This window comes from Hippoglossus stenolepis, chromosome 1, assembly GCF_022539355.2.
Source record: "Hippoglossus stenolepis isolate QCI-W04-F060 chromosome 1, HSTE1.2, whole genome shotgun sequence".
NCBI lineage: Eukaryota > Metazoa > Chordata > Actinopteri > Pleuronectiformes > Pleuronectidae > Hippoglossus > Hippoglossus stenolepis.
This window is the reverse complement of record NC_061483.1, coordinates 21,475,726-21,491,541: the sequence shown is the minus strand read 5'-3', so window position 1 is coordinate 21,491,541 and position 15,816 is coordinate 21,475,726. Positions and strand designations below refer to the sequence as shown.

At 41.1% G+C, this 15,816-nt stretch overlaps 1 protein-coding gene across 1 annotated transcript; it reads right to left on the bottom strand.

Annotated features, from left to right (window-relative positions):
- Positions 1-7,708: 7,708 nt before the first annotated feature.
- On the bottom strand, positions 7,709-14,004 carry LOC118105391 (secretory carrier-associated membrane protein 5). The gene is made up of 7 exons (XM_035153139.2): positions 13,795-14,004; positions 13,242-13,304; positions 12,792-12,911; positions 10,937-11,093; positions 9,851-9,952; positions 8,933-9,050; positions 7,709-8,594 (listed from the first exon to the last, which is right to left on the bottom strand). The coding sequence occupies exons 2-7, from the start codon at positions 13,246-13,248 to the stop codon at positions 8,415-8,417; spliced, it is 684 nt and encodes a 227-aa protein (XP_035009030.1). The 5' UTR covers positions 13,249-13,304; positions 13,795-14,004; the 3' UTR covers positions 7,709-8,414.
- Between the last annotated feature and the right edge of the window lie 1,812 nt (positions 14,005-15,816).

The window sequence follows — 15,816 nt, the reverse complement described above, 5'->3', positions numbered from 1 at the left end:
GAGATAACATTTATACTCCATTTTATTGCTTTGCACTCTGCCCTGTACCTAATAAAATGGTAACCCAGTGCAGATTGTGACTGGCTGGTGGAGGCATACAGCTGCGAGGTGGTAATTCTGCTGTGAAATATCCTATTTGGAAAAGACAGAGACATTCCTTGTTGAAGTATTTCCTGTCGCCCGGAGGAATGAGAATCCATTATCTGGTTGTTTTGATACGCAGTTCTCACTCTCATATTCCGTCCTAACAAAACTCTGACCCCAGTGAAGGGACTTCCTCTTGTTATGGGCTGTTTGTTCAGGCTGTTCACACAAAATCGGCCCATTCCAGCTCTCTGTGCCACATTGGGTTGCTTTGGGAAAGTGATGCGGTACGTGCCCGCTTTACTCGACTTTGACCATATGTGTTTATTATGTTAATGTGGCTGCATGTGTGTGTTTCTATATGTTTGTTTGTGTATGTGTGTGAGAGAGACAGACAGGAGCGGGAACAGATGGGCGACTCCTAATGAGGGAGAAGACAAATGGTACATTGAATTGTTTTTACTTAGAGGTAATACTTTTCCTAAAAACCACTGCATAGACTTTGCTTGTCATGTTGAAAGGTTTTCATTTTTCACAAGCGGGCCTCCGGTTCTACTTTCACATATTTTCCTGCAATCTGGTTAAGTAGCATAAATTAAGTCTGATATTCATTCCTCAGTGGGATGCAACCCAGAACTGCACAATGTCCACCAGGAGCCGCTTTTTAAAGTGCAGGCTTTCTGTCCTTGTTGTTGGTAATGAAAAAGACGTACTACATTTCCAAACAGCAGCGTCTGCCATTTCTGTCAAAGCGGTCGAATTAGAGACATGTAAATGATTTAGGCCCATTTCTTGCAACAAATGAATATGCAATTGTATTTATCACAAATGTGCTAGGGGGTGTTTCCCGAGTGAATTCAAACAGTGTGAGACTCTGAATGGAGCACATAAAAACACCCCTAAGGGGCTGTACGGAACAAAGCCCGCCAGACACACGCTGTATCGCTGCGATATGGAATATACATGATGCACGTTGCCAGCAGTGCCAGCAGAAGCATGGTACTGAGAAAGTAGAACAGGAGGAGGCATGAGGGACAAATTAACACAACTAGCAGCACGTAGCAGGAGGAAGTGTTGGTATAAATGCTTGTTTGATTACGAGGGGATTGTACGAGTCAGATGTTGCTGATTAGCTGGCAGGATGTGCAGCGTCATTGCTCTTCCCGATCCAAGAGTCAAACCAGGGTAAGATCACTCTTTGTATGGTTACACACTCTGCACTTGCAGGCGTGTTGTAATTCCCCTTGAATGTTGCAGGCCTTCTTTCATTCGGTGCGTGAGCTCTGCGAAACAGCTTGGCACCTGATCAAAAGAACATGTGACAAGATAGTGTGTTAGTATCCTGAGAAACGGGGAAGATGAGAGACTGCACACAGATCGGCTTGCAGCACGATAACAGCAAAAATCCGTTGCATATGTAAATACTTTGCTCTGGGCTGCAAAATGTTATGTCTGATTGTCGATAAGGAGAGGATCTGTCGGGAGAGCCAATAAAAACCCTCAAGACAAATACCCCCCCGACAACAAGTTGCATTTACTTTCGCAGCAAACCTATGTTAAGCAACAAGCATTTCACAGCTGGAAGCATCAAACCTAATTGAGGAAACAGATCCAGTGAAGTGGAGCAGGACTGATTAGATCTTCCAGCATTCTCAGTGGCCAGACGTCATTGAATACACAAAGCCCCTGCAGGAATGGAAGCCATGGGAGTTATGCTGCTGAAGAAAAACACGAAGAAACACCAGCTCTGTGGTTTGAACTTGTCAGTCATGACCAAACGAGGGCTGCAGGATGACGGTGGGCTATTACAGTTGTACATGCGCCTGTACATGAAAGTGGAGGAGATTGAACCTCAGGGATCTGTGATGGATATAGACAGGTTGTGGAGGGTGTTATGACCTGTCAACACCAACTGAGACTGATTTGTTCCTCTGACCCTTGAACACCCAAATCTAGTTAATTCAGTTAATCCTTGAGTGTAAGTGAACGTTTGTGCTAAATTTGAAGGGATTCTCTTGAGGCGTTTTATAAGATTATGTGTTCACAATGTAAAAACGAGGTTTGTGAGATCATCATGACCTCGATCATTGACCTTCAACCACCAAAATCAAATCAGTTTATTCGTGAGTCCAAATGAACATGTTTTACCAATATTGAAGAAATTCCCGGACGGTGATCCGGGAAGTTTAATTCACGAGACCAACAAGACTATCTTGATCTTGACCTTTGACCACTGAACATTTCTCAGTTTATCTCTTAGTCTAAATTAACATTTTTAACAATTTGAAGAAATGTTATGCCTCCAGCAACTGGCTGGGACAAATAACGAGAAAAAAAAACACACGAAAAGACATTCCTTTAGCTTTTTCTATTCTGTATTGAGTCTGTGTCTCAATTCAGAGACTGTATCCTTTAGGGGCTGCATTTGAAGACCAAATGCATCACAGCTGCACAACTACACAGTCTCATACCGTAGCTTCCTTCGAATGAGGCTGACAACCTATCCGAGGATTTGTTGTTAGCGACTGGATGTCCGACGCTGCAACTCAACCTAACGCGCACACGTGAAAAAACCAAGGGGCATCAAAGCTTATCTTGTCAAACTTCAGCTCTGTTGCTACACGACTGCAAAAAGGATGCAACAAGCTGGGGACAGTGATCAAGGAAATCCTCTGTAGACCAGACCATCCAATTTAGTTTCAGCCTTCACGGTCTCCGTGGCCACAAAGACCACCTCCCTCATGTGAAGCAAAGACCTCGGCCTCTTGAGGAGGTGGCCCCTGAATTGGGACCCAACTTGTGTATTAGTTCGTGCTGAGGTCACATCATTAGGGACTGTTTGTGTTTAAATTATAATAATTATTGTTTGTGTTTAATCTGGCTTGTTGTCTCTGTAGCATGTGCAAGAGCTTAATTAAGCTGTTACCGAATGCATGCATCTTTATTTAATTGTTTGTAATATCTCTCAGGCAGTTTGCTATTTGTTTATGCTAATTTGCAAGATTTAATTCTTCTAGAGCAGAGTGCTCAGCTCCAGCAGAGTTCCAAAGTTCTCAGAGACATGACTTTGACTTTCCTCCAATAAAAAGACTAACTGTTGACAAAGACTTGAGCGACTCCACCCTAATTTGACGAGCTGCCTTACAATGAGACGGGGCTAAAAGACATAACTTAAGACCTCCATTCTTCACTGCAGCAGGATTATGTGAGGATAATTGAATTTAGTGGAAAGAGAAAATAGGGACTAGTCTAGTGAGCTGACATTGCCAAAAAGCCCACCTCCAGACTTAAGGTCTAATTTCTGCAGAGCCTACTGTGTAGAGATTCTATGGCACAATATCAAGGCCACAGGTAATTCATCTTCTGGCTCCGGCTCTGCTTTGAGACCTAATTAAATGAATAAAGATGTGAAGAAATCTTCATTTCCGTAGGGATAAACACATTGTTGCACGGGGAAGGTAAGAGGAAAGGCTGGCTTTGTAGAGGAAGAAAGGAGACAGATGAGAAACCACAGGCTGGGAGATAGTGAATGGCTGAAACCGTTTGAATAGTGAAGGAGGGGGAAACGTGCTCTGATTTACATGCAGCTGCAGATGCTGCCTCATTTGTTTTGATAATAGCTCTTCCTTTGCAGACTTTATGCGGAGCTGCTGCCGCCATATATATCTGAGTTAAACATTTCACTTGCCTTAACACTCCACTTCGAAAGCGATGGCCGTTCCACAAAGCAAAGAGGAAACTTGTGTCGCAGCCCCAACAGACAGGGGAGAGCAGCGCCTGACAGTTTAAATACCCACCTGCCTCATCGAGGAAACATCTGGCTTGTTCTTTGGTATCTGCTGCAAAAAATAAAAGAAAAAAAATCCTTTTTTTTTTACAACTTACTTTCTTTCAATTTCCCTGCTCATCAATTTGAAGGGGTATGCAAACCGATCCCTGGGAGTCCAGAACCGGGCAATAAATTCTAATTAAGGCTTTCCTTCCTTGAAAGTGAGCAACTGAAGTTTGAATGTTTATGTGGAAAGTTCCAGGAAATTGTTGGAGATCTTGTAGATGGGAGATTTAGGCTTACGGCCTTAATCGGCAAAGTCCCCTGCTCCACCACCTGGCCCTCCACTGGCTCCGCAGGGAGCGTCAATGATGAAGTCAACCCCCGGGGAGTGACGACCCCCACGGAACTTTGCTCAGCCTGTCTCCCCTCTGACAGGCCCATATTTCACCAGACTCAGTCTCCAGCCTCCACTGTCCCAGTTTCCTGTGCCATCAGGGGGGAAGACTCCCATCATCAGATGGGTGATTTCACAGACTGGTGGAAGGGATGCTCCCTCGCTGTAGCTGACTAACATGGCCCTGCTCCAGACGAGTGGGTGACCCCTCCCTAGTAGCTGGCTGGAAGCTGTGACTCCTCATCATGGTGCACATGTAAAAAGGATCAAGGGTGGGATGGTTTACTGCGTGATGCCAATAGCTTTGGTGGAGCTGCTGATTTGTGTGTTTGTTTGAGTCCGTGTCAACAGTGAAATATCAAAGTCCAGCTGGGGCTGCACCCTCAAAGGTCACTTTGCTGTTAGAGGAATAGTTTAACTTTCTGGGAAACACTCTCTTACCCTCTCTCACGGGATTCGGAAGAGAAGATCAATACAATCTCACAAACTATCTGCCTGGTAAATATGAAGCTGCAGTCAGTCAGTTTAATAGGGAAATCCAGACTAGTCCTTAGTCCAGGAGCAACATTTACTGTTACATATATCACAGGGGTATTTATCTCAACTCTCAACAATAAAAGCAGAGGGTCTGTTTCCTAAAATGTTGAATTATATCTTTCAGAATAACTTTAATATAAACACATACATTTTCAGTTTAGCAGTGTAATAATGATGCATTTCAGGATAATTAGCAGGATTTAATACGTGTGCAATTTTTCTAATAATAATGAACAGAACTATATTTCTTCCTTTTTATTCTACTTTAAATCAGCTTGATCATTTACTGCCCAGTTTGCTTAACCTCAGGCTGCAGATACACATTCACAAACAGTTTAATGACTCACACCCACACATTGATCCCAGCCTGTTTCTATAGGTAAACTCAGTCTAAACAACATGTTCTTGATTCTTGTCATGTGCTCACCATTAGTCTTTGTCAACTTTGTCTATATAGACTGGCTAATGAGTTTGCTGTATTTTTTAAATCTTTGTGAATTACTATGTTAAGGAGAGTGCACTTCTTTCTTAATGGAATTGCTCGTCTCGATTCTTTTACATTTAAGCTACGGGGTGTCTGTGTGGGTCTGTGACCTCAGAGGTCATGTTAGGACCCCAGCTTCCTATATACATGCACAAGCATAACTGCAAACCTCAGTGTGTGAGTTCATAACTCCACATGTGTACAGCTTTGTCCAGATGGTATGTGTGTGGCATTCTTGCAACATATCACATGATAAATACAACAGAGAGAGCTTCTGTCCTTTGTCAACTTTAGTTCACACGGTCCCCCTCAGATGGACCCCCCACCACACACACACACACACTTCTTCCTTTCCCCAAACCTTGTTGCATATCAGAACATTATTCATGTTGTTAAATTAAGTAAAAATATCCACATTCACTTTTTTGATTCCCACAAGAAACAGCACACACATTGCCTAAAGGGCTTATCCTGTAAGGGTCTTGGTCTTTCTCACATTTAGTTTTTTGTTTTTCCAGCCCACAACTGTTTTGGTTCACTTCCTAGATATTGCAGCTATAAAGTAACCAAAGTTAGCTGCTAGTTGGAGAAGAAAGTGGAACATTTGACAGCAGATACAGTATTCCCCTGGCCTAAGTGGTGGAGTCCAAAACCAGAGTAAGAAGGCACGTGAGAGTTGTAATTGCATTCATCAGGTGGGTGAAGACACAACTCCACATCTGACCTATCCAACTTACAGTTTGTTTCTGCTAGATGAATTTTTCCATGCTATTGAATAACAAGATAAACCATTATGCATACCACAAACAAGCCAGTGCAGTACAGTCCCAATACAGCTCTGTAGGCGCTTGCTACCAAGTACCATGGCCAGTTTGGATTCCCTCACTAGCCAAGTTACTGTAGCCCAGTGGGGCTCATCCCGACACACAGTTGGCATCCAATTCAGATCTGCAGAAAGAAATGACTGGAGGCTTGTAGTTTTTCCTCATAATATTTTTTTTTTTACGGACGGACAGCATATAATGGTAAAAGGAGAAAACATTTTTTACAGTCTCTATTTGTTGTGAATCAATGAGTGCATTCTGTAGCTGACAGCCACTCCTGTTTACCTGAAGGCGCGTGCCTTTGCTGTCACTGCTTGTCACAGGAGATTTCCCTGTGTGTGGCAATTACAGTGTTTGTTGGTGGCTGTTGGAGGGTCCTCTGGGTTTTTGTATCGCTGTATAATTCCACCCCCTTCCTCAGAGTAATTCTATCACTCTCACGACGCAGGCAGAGGCAGACTGAAGGGAGCAGCACGTCCACCGATAAATCCCTTTAAAGTGTATTTTGAATCTAATTTATGATGGTCACCTGCTCACAGCACGTCAAGTGAGAAATTATGTTTGCTGCATAGAAAAAAACACTATTTTTAGTTTGGCAAGTGGCATCAATCACCTTAACTATCTCAGATTTCTTGTGTTCTTATAGAGGCTTCATAAATAGACAGATGGGAGGGGGAAAAAATGTCATGTAGTGCCCCTGGTGGAGGGACAACAGTGTGCAAACGGCTTTAGAGGAGCAATACTGCCACCTGCAGGACAAGAATGCATCTCATACTTACATTTTCTATTCAAACAGTCTTAAAATGTAGCAGCAGTAACATTTTCTATGTGTAATGTATTGGAAACATTTTGAAATAACATTTTAATGATTGAGTGATGTGTCTTAACTGAGCCAGTATAACAAAAACTCAAGAATGATATATGCAAAGACATTACCTCGCATGAGTGCATAATAATAAAATAAATATTTGCAATCAAATTATTCGTTATATTGCATAACACAAGGGCTACAAATGAATATGTATGTAACAGTGTCCGTGGGATGAAAAAATAACATCATATAAGAATAAGATAACACATTACGTCATATCTGTTGCTCTGGGTGTTTGTTTAGTGATGGATTCCCATAGCTCCCATTTTGTGTGATGGGGAAGAAGAACCAGGAGGAACGAGTGATTAAAAAAAGAAAAATATTGAGAAACTGGAAATAAAAGGAACTACCGTGAATGCAGACTATGATCTGTGAAGGATGAATGAAGGTAATCTGTGCACATTACAGCATTACAGCATTTTATTTCTTTCTATAAACCTTCAGCGCCTCTCGGTGGTCAATCAGCCACACAGCAGCAGAAAAGTCTGCACAACTGCACAGTTACTAAAAAAAGTAGTTGTTAAACTGACAATCAGAGTAAAACCTATTGGTTTTCTTTGCTCTATTGTTTTCTAAATTTACGTGGAGCTAATTCAAACTGAGTAAATTCCTGTGTGATGACCATCCGATGTTTCCAAGAGGCATCAAAGAGGCAGCTTCAAGTAAGATTTAACTTTCTGTTTCAATTTAAATCCAGCCAAAGTCTTATAATAACAATGTTTCATATTGCAATAGAGACATGTTTCATTTTCCACATTGCAACCCTCTTTAATTTCACAGTGCACTCATTGATAAACTGCATAGAAACATGATGAATTCTTGCCGAGGTCACAGAAAGTAGCATCGTTTTAAATACAATCACAAAATCGCAATTCATTTACCCTGAGTCTCTCTAAAATATGACATCCTAAGTCATTTATCAATTTAACATGTACAGTTATAGATACATTTATTAATCAATAAATACTAAATAATTTAATCTTAATGACATCGAGGTTGTTGCACATCATTTTGCATTTTTGATGAAAAAAAAATATTTTTCCTTCCCTCCTTTTTGTAAAAACTGCTCAGACTGCAGGTCAACACAAAACACACAGCTCTCATAATGGAGCCGCTAAAGTATCACACACATTCAAAACTAATTACATCTTTTTAAACAGGAAAAAAAAAACATGAGAAAAATCATAAAACATAACAAATAGTCAGCATAACACTGGAAGGTGAAAACCAGCATCCCAATGAGATATTTATTTGCCGAATAATGAAATACTTTACGATCATTTCTGCTGAATCAGATATAAAAACTGAACATGTTGAAATATGCCAGTATTTTCTTCTGTAACATTTCTTAACTTAATACATACGTGCTAAGATCCTTCCTAACCCTGCCACTCAATCTTTGGCATAACTGTTACGTCATTTCTTTGACACCTCCTGCCTTGAGCCGTTTACATCTGGTTGTCGTTATACTGTGGGCTGGAGTACTGACCCTGCACGCCTCCGGTAGCGGCCCCAATGGCGGCCTCCTGGGCCGCGGCCTGGACATGAGGGTTCTTCCAGGCTCCTGTGGCCCACTCCTCCTGAGCTTTGGACATGCTGCCCTCACTGCCACGGTAGAAATTATGGATCTGCAGCAAGGTAAGACAACAAGTTATTATCAACAAAACCATTATGGTTCTATGAATTTTAGCTGATAGTATTATAGAGTATTTTCAATTAGACCTAGTTAGTTTAAACCATCTAAATCAATCTAGAATTCTGGACTGATAAAGGCCCATTTATTATTTCCCCTCACATCAAAATATAAAGGAATCTTTAACATCTGCAGAAAATTATATTAAAAGGATTAAAACACCAGAAATGCTTTTGATGAAATGTAATCACAGCTGTTGAATAAAACATCCCAAAAGTCATCACTCCAAAATACCTCTCTACATTTCTCTTTTTAAAAAGTGCAGATTCTTACCCTGGTGAGGGCAATGAAGGACAGCGAGGCCACAGCCGTGAACATGATCGTAGGGATCAGCATTACCAGTGCAATAAAAATATTATAGCTGAAGAAGGAGATGGTTGCCAGCCAACCACTGAAAAAAGAGAGAGATTACATTTACCAATTTTCATCCAGAAAAGTACAGAATTTTAGACCTTGAATGCATTATCTGATATTCCTCATCAGGATACTTCCACTGAACAACCGGACGTTAAATGCCAATAATTGTGTGGACTTTAATTGCTGCGATATAAAGTTTAAAAGTTTTATGGCTCATACATGAGGAGGTCCGGTTGCACATGGTGACATTTATAAACCTTATGGAGGCTGTCACAACATTCGTTCCTGATCATCAGCCTGAGTCAGGTGACATTTCGAGGATGGCTTTAACAGCCTCTCAAAATCTAATAACAGGACCATCATAAATGTTATATGAGGGTAATTTCTGACGACCCATCACTGACATGTGAATGAAACCGTTGAACGAGGACCGTCTACCTGGCTGCCTTGAAGTCAGAGTGTTTCTCTCAAAGTCTGATTTAGCTTTCTTTCGAAAACCACTTCAGATTTTTATTGTTAGCTTGTGGCAGAAAAGTAAATGACTCACTTAAAAATGCGCGAAGACATATGTAAGAACTTTTACTGTGACTAAAGCACTTGGGTTGCGCTTGACTGGCTCCAAAGACACTGACACTGAAGCTTTTTGTTCTTGAGAAATGTATTTAAATCCTTCTAAACAATTTGACTTGAAAGACTACATATAAAAGAAATGATTTCAATGGGAAAATTTCTAAACGTACAAAAATAATTGATTTCAATACTCTAATTTCTTAATATTGTGAGCATTGTGAGCTCTTAAAACAATTTGAAAGAGATAATGCTTTCTTCTCTTACCACACTCCCCACCCAGGGATGCCGATGCTTTGGATGATGCTGATGCCGACTTGGGCCATGAACACAAAAAAGAACAGCATGTAGTTGAAGGAGCTGTCATTCCTGAGAAAATAAAAAAATAAAAACACAGTTGAATCTAATAGTTCACATGTGAGATTGTATTTCCATGTTATATTCTGGGTCATTTGAATTATTTGATCTTCATTTGGTTTCAGGTGGTGTCAGGCAATGCACATATCTAGCAGTGCGTTTTGCATCAGGGCATCATCTACGTAACACACAGGCTTCCCCCGACTCACAGCAGATGTGCTAAGGCCTGAGAGATAAAGACAGCATTTAAACACAACATCTTTCTGTTGGTGGCCCAGTCAATGGCCACGTGTTAGAGCTGGATAGTGATATCCATTTCAGAAGAGGGTTTCCAGATGGATCTGGTTTAAACATTTATCTTTGCTGGAGGTCAATTGAGTTCAGGCCCCAAACTTTAGTTAGTGAATGTGGACTTCACCTTGTCCTCATGTAAATATTCTAATATAGTAGCCTATGGTAACTCTGGACTGCACAAGGTTGCAACCATACAAAGTGTAGAAATTTGTTTTTACAGGTAAAGAGAGAGGAAGATGTAATGAAGCCTTTCCGTAGTTACATTCTGAGAGGGGAGAGCTGGTACTTATCACATTGTCTCCACAAAGTACAATGTACAGCATAAGATACACACATGTAATCTTCAGAAAACATTGTTTGTGCTTTAGAGAAGATGTGGAAAATTTGAGTTTCTCAGCTGTAAAGTATGAGGAGAAATCTGCATGTTCACACCCATGGTTCTCTACATGGTGTTAGAAGAAAATGCACTGTGATCTAGGATTTCTCTAAATCAGGGGCCATAAAGGGGCCCCAATTTACATAGGGGGGGCAATTATATGTCCAACATCAATGCACAACTCCTGATTCAGTAAGGGGCTTTAAGTTATTCCTTCTTTACTGTTAGCTTGTTATTACTGTGTTGCTTGATACAACAACCGCACCAGCAAAACGCAAGCTAAACAACTTTACAATGACAATGTCAGGACTTTTTATGTGACTTACTTGAAGGCCTTGTAGATGGGCCTAAACCAACAGACGTAAGAGCAGGGAGAGAACATGAGGAGCCAGATGATAGCCAGTCCAAAGTTGGTGACTCCCCCTCCACCGAACATCCAGACGAAGCATCCGACGAGATTCACTGCGAGTGTGGCGCTGTTCACTGTGGGAACGCGACAGAGATATTTTAGGCAAAGAAGCACCACATCATCTATTTGATACATGCAAAGACATGCACATGCAGGAAAGAACAAACAAAAAAGTGGACATGAAGACAGAGAGCATTAACTTAATGTCCATCCATCCATTATTCATGCAGCTTATCCTTTAAGGGTCAGAGGGGAGCTGCAGCCAATCCCAGCCAATATTGGGTGAGAGGCGTGGTACACAGGTGGCCGTTGTATCACAGGACCAACATACAGAGATAAACAACCATCCAGGAGCACACTTACAGGCAATTTATTCTCTCCCATGAACCTAAGCACCGGGTCTTTGGACAGTGGGCGGAAGCAGGAGTACCCAGAGAAAACCCACGCAGGGAGCATGCATTAAACATACTGTGAAATATCTAATTAGACACACAGGATGGCTTGTGTTCCCTGAATAGCCTTTCTGTGTGTTTCCTGTTCTAGTCATTCTCAGTAATGTTATGAATCGACTGTCCTCCCTACATAAGTTGCACTTATGTGCTAATTGAATCTCCGTGCTTTGCTTCCATATTTCCTCTCTAAACTAGCAAAGTTTCAAACTGTGGTCTGCAGAGAGAATGTAAAGTGCCTCGTAGGGACAGTATCAAGCTAAACACAGCCGCAACATGACAGATATTAAAGAAACACTTCAATTTCCCCAATGCACGGCAGTAACCCAAACAAATCAAGCTGTTAATGGCATGAGACAGAAACGAACTGATGTGTAAAAAGCAATGTGCATGCAATATTTGCTCAGTGTAACATATGGCGATCCACAGAATCATAGAATGACCAACAGAAACAAGAGGGGCAAAGAGAAGCAGCACATCCAGAAGCAGATTGAGACTTTGAATACCTGTTTATGTTTATCGCCTGCAAAAAGAAAAGAGGTAACGATAGAGAGTTTAGGGCAACAAATACATGTGTGTTGATATGATTATTCCTCATGGAAAACATGTTATTGACTGTACCCTGCAAACAACTCAAATCGGCTGTGGTTAGCTGCAACCTTTGCATCATCCGTCTCCCAGCCCCACTTTTGTTTAAACTATTTTCATGCCATCCTTTACAGTTACTCATGTTGTTGATCTTTTCCTAACATGCTAAGTTAGCGTCATGGCACCTACATCTACCTACATGGCTTTTTATTTGCCGCTCTTCCCCTGCTCTCTCCTCCCTCACCTGCCTTCATGGACGGGCAGGGAGCCTCCAGAGCGGAGCACTATCACAAACACCATTGTGCCGCTTGTTTATGGTGTAATAAACTTTGATGAAAGTGCTTCTGCTGAAAATTATTTAACACAATTTTAAAGTTAACTGCTCCGCTCAAACCAAGGCCATCTGGTCAGCGCCATGACTCATTAGCAAATAAACCAGTCAGGATGTTACAGCCGCCGCCAATAAAAGTAAAAATGTTTTTGGACCAAAAGGATCCTTGTAAACCACCCGCCTTCTGTTACGTAGTTCTTATCGTGAGCTAAACGCGCAGGAGAGGTTTGTGGGACCTCCAGGAGAACCCATGGTAATTTCATTTTCCTTTATACGGACTTCTGCTGTTGTTCTGAGGAAAGAATCAGTTTAATGTTTCATAGCTGTAATCTAAGCCCTGCAGTTAACTATCTATTCATCACATACATTACATTGTAAACTGATTTGCTGAATGTCCCACTCACACATCCACAGGTGGTACATTTTCTTGCACATGCTGCGATGCTGCTCAGGGATCTCGTCAAAGTCCTGGTAGAAACATGGCTTGAGTGGAATGAATCCGGGCAGTGGGGGAAAATTGGGTTCTGCAAAAAATAGTATAGTATAGTATAGTATATACACATATATATATATATATATATATATATATATATATATATATATATATATACACATTAATACATGCATACATATGGCAGATTCTATATGACAACATTTTAACTTTATAACACATATACTTCTCAAGGCGCTTTACCCAGTAAGGCCAAGAACTTAAAAAATTACAAGTAAATACGAGCAAACACTTTTAGCTCTCTTTTAAGAGGAAAAAACCTCCAGCAGAACCAGGTGGGGGGGGCATCTGGTTCGACCGGTTGGGGTGAAAAAATGGGGGTGAGAGGGAAAAGAGGACCGACCTGCCATGTGGATACACTCTCAAGTTGGCAGCTTAGATTCGCTCCTTCTTCAGTCTGTTGATCCTGTAACATAAGGAGACGCTGCAGGTTGGGACTAGTTTCCAAAGCTCCTTTATGCATGTGTTAATTTGCAGTTCGTTTTACATATGTGTGTGAGTACACCTTTTTTTTTCCCGTTGCCAAATAGAGGAGAGTAATTTCAGAGAATAAAACATTTAACAGAGGGAGCTATACGATAAACTGAGACTTTCTGTCGGGGGATTTAATAAGCTAGCCCTCCAGGCACGTCTCAATGGTGGTGATTACATTTTAACGACCAAGAACACACGCCACACACACACACACACACACACACACACACACACAGAGAGGGGAGAAGACGCTCGCGCGCCTCGGCGGACCTCTAAAAACGCACGCCGGCTGCATTCACAATCTGCATTTGATGGATAAATGAGGCGGTGATATTCATGTACATGTGCGGACAGTTTGACAGAGAGCTGGCCATCATAGGCAGGAATTACGGATTCCGAAGGGAAACCTATAATCTGCTTACCTCCTCCAGAGAGCAGCCGCTTCTCTTTGCGCACGGTCTCCTCTCAGAGCTTCAGCTGCGTGTTGAACGAACTATGACTAAGACAATCAGACGATTTCTGCAGGCAAACCATGAGACTATAATAATATTTTCTTATTGACGCTATGGCACGAGCAACATATCCTAAGTATCCTGACCCTGGGCCAATCAGCGTGCGTAAAGCTGCTGTCACTTTGAATCAGACCAATGGGTGGATTATTCTAATCCTTGACGTTGTATTGTTGACCCAATCACTGTACAGCTCTCTGTCCATGGTGCTGAAACCAGCCTATCAAACACTACAAACACATTTCTGTCGTGATTGAAAGTTTAATATTTCTTTTTTTAAATTATGAAGAAAGATCTGCATACATATAACATACGAGTGGTTCGATTATACTGTACATCGGAGCGAACAGCCACAAATATCAAGACTGTACAGTGGTGGTGGTGTAAAAAATTATTATTTTATGGAGGCTGTATTTGGAGTGTTTTGATTCAATGATACTAAATACTTCTCCACATTAGAGAGCTGATTGTACTCCTTATACTTTCTCCACAGCCTCTTCATTTCACATTAAGATTTAGAAAGAGGTAAAAATATATGATTGGTTTACAAAATTTGACTTTTTTTTTTATTTTATAACATGGGACGAAGATGGAGAATATCCCTTATATGGTTGATGGTCTACAGCATTAATTAAGATGCTAACCATCAGACAGTTGATGTTAGCGAATGTTAGCGACCACAAGGGGATGTCAGGGACATACCTTCAGATGTACCTTAGCGTTAGCAGGTGTCCCGGACCTTTAATCGCAATAGCGTTACGAGCCGACCCTGAGGGTACGCTGAGGCCAAAGGTAAATCTGTCTGGCTCCTGGCTTGTATGGCAGCACTATGAAAGCCATGTGGCCCACTCAGTAGATCAGACATCATTACCTCTATGCCTTTTTAAACTGAACACCTACTGACACAGGCAACAGAGTCAAAATGCATTGTTATACGTTACATAATTCTGTTTGGTCACAACTACATGCATCAATAATAATGATCCGATAATATACCACTGACAGTGGATATCCTACATAATATCAATATCATAATGAGTGTTTTATATTTAAAGTACAAAGTAAAGTAGTTTTCTTGAACCAATCCATGTAATGAAGTACTTTTGTACTGTAGTTACTCTTTAGTAAAGAACCTGAATACTCTTTCCCTAACTGGCACTATGATCCCAATTCCCTGTGAGGCAAGTTCAGCTGAAACACATTCCATATATAAAAGAGTGCTATCAGTCAGGTCACTGCCCATAGCTGTGCAAACTTGACTATGAGATACTGCGTGGACTCCAGCTGGTGATGCTGTTTCACTGTTACACTTTCAGCAAGTGGCTCAACTGTAAGTCATGATATTACTGAAGGATTAATGCATGGGTAGTTTTACAGCATTTATATTGTTACAGTGACATTAATCAAGTGCAAGTTCACCGACAGAGAATAAGTCAAAAAATAAATAGCAGACACTGAACGTTTAATGGTTTCTAACAGTTTTTATATTGCAGATTTATTTGATACTGAGATTATAATTGCCACAACTCGATTTTTTTCCATACTCTGACAACATTTTACACTATTATTGAACCCCTCCCCCAGGTTCCAGAGGTCAATGCAACTTTTAGGATGTACTTTGTACATGAGATTACACTACTACACAGGTTTATTGGTTTAGTCCCAATAAATAAGTCTATAACACACCACCAGTGTTTTAGATGTTGTTTCTGTTTTAGGTGGGTACTATTTTCAGTTGCTTATTGGATAAGGATAAGTCTTTTATTTATCAACAAAAATGTAATTTTAACTGTATCACCTGACCTGAGCCATAATATCAGCTGTAGCTGCAAGGTGCTCCTAAAGCCAAAGCAGGAGGAGGCTATTTGGGTTGGTATTGTCTCTCTGACATAAATATTTGCCACTGAGCTGCAAAACCTGTGTGAAGAAACCTCC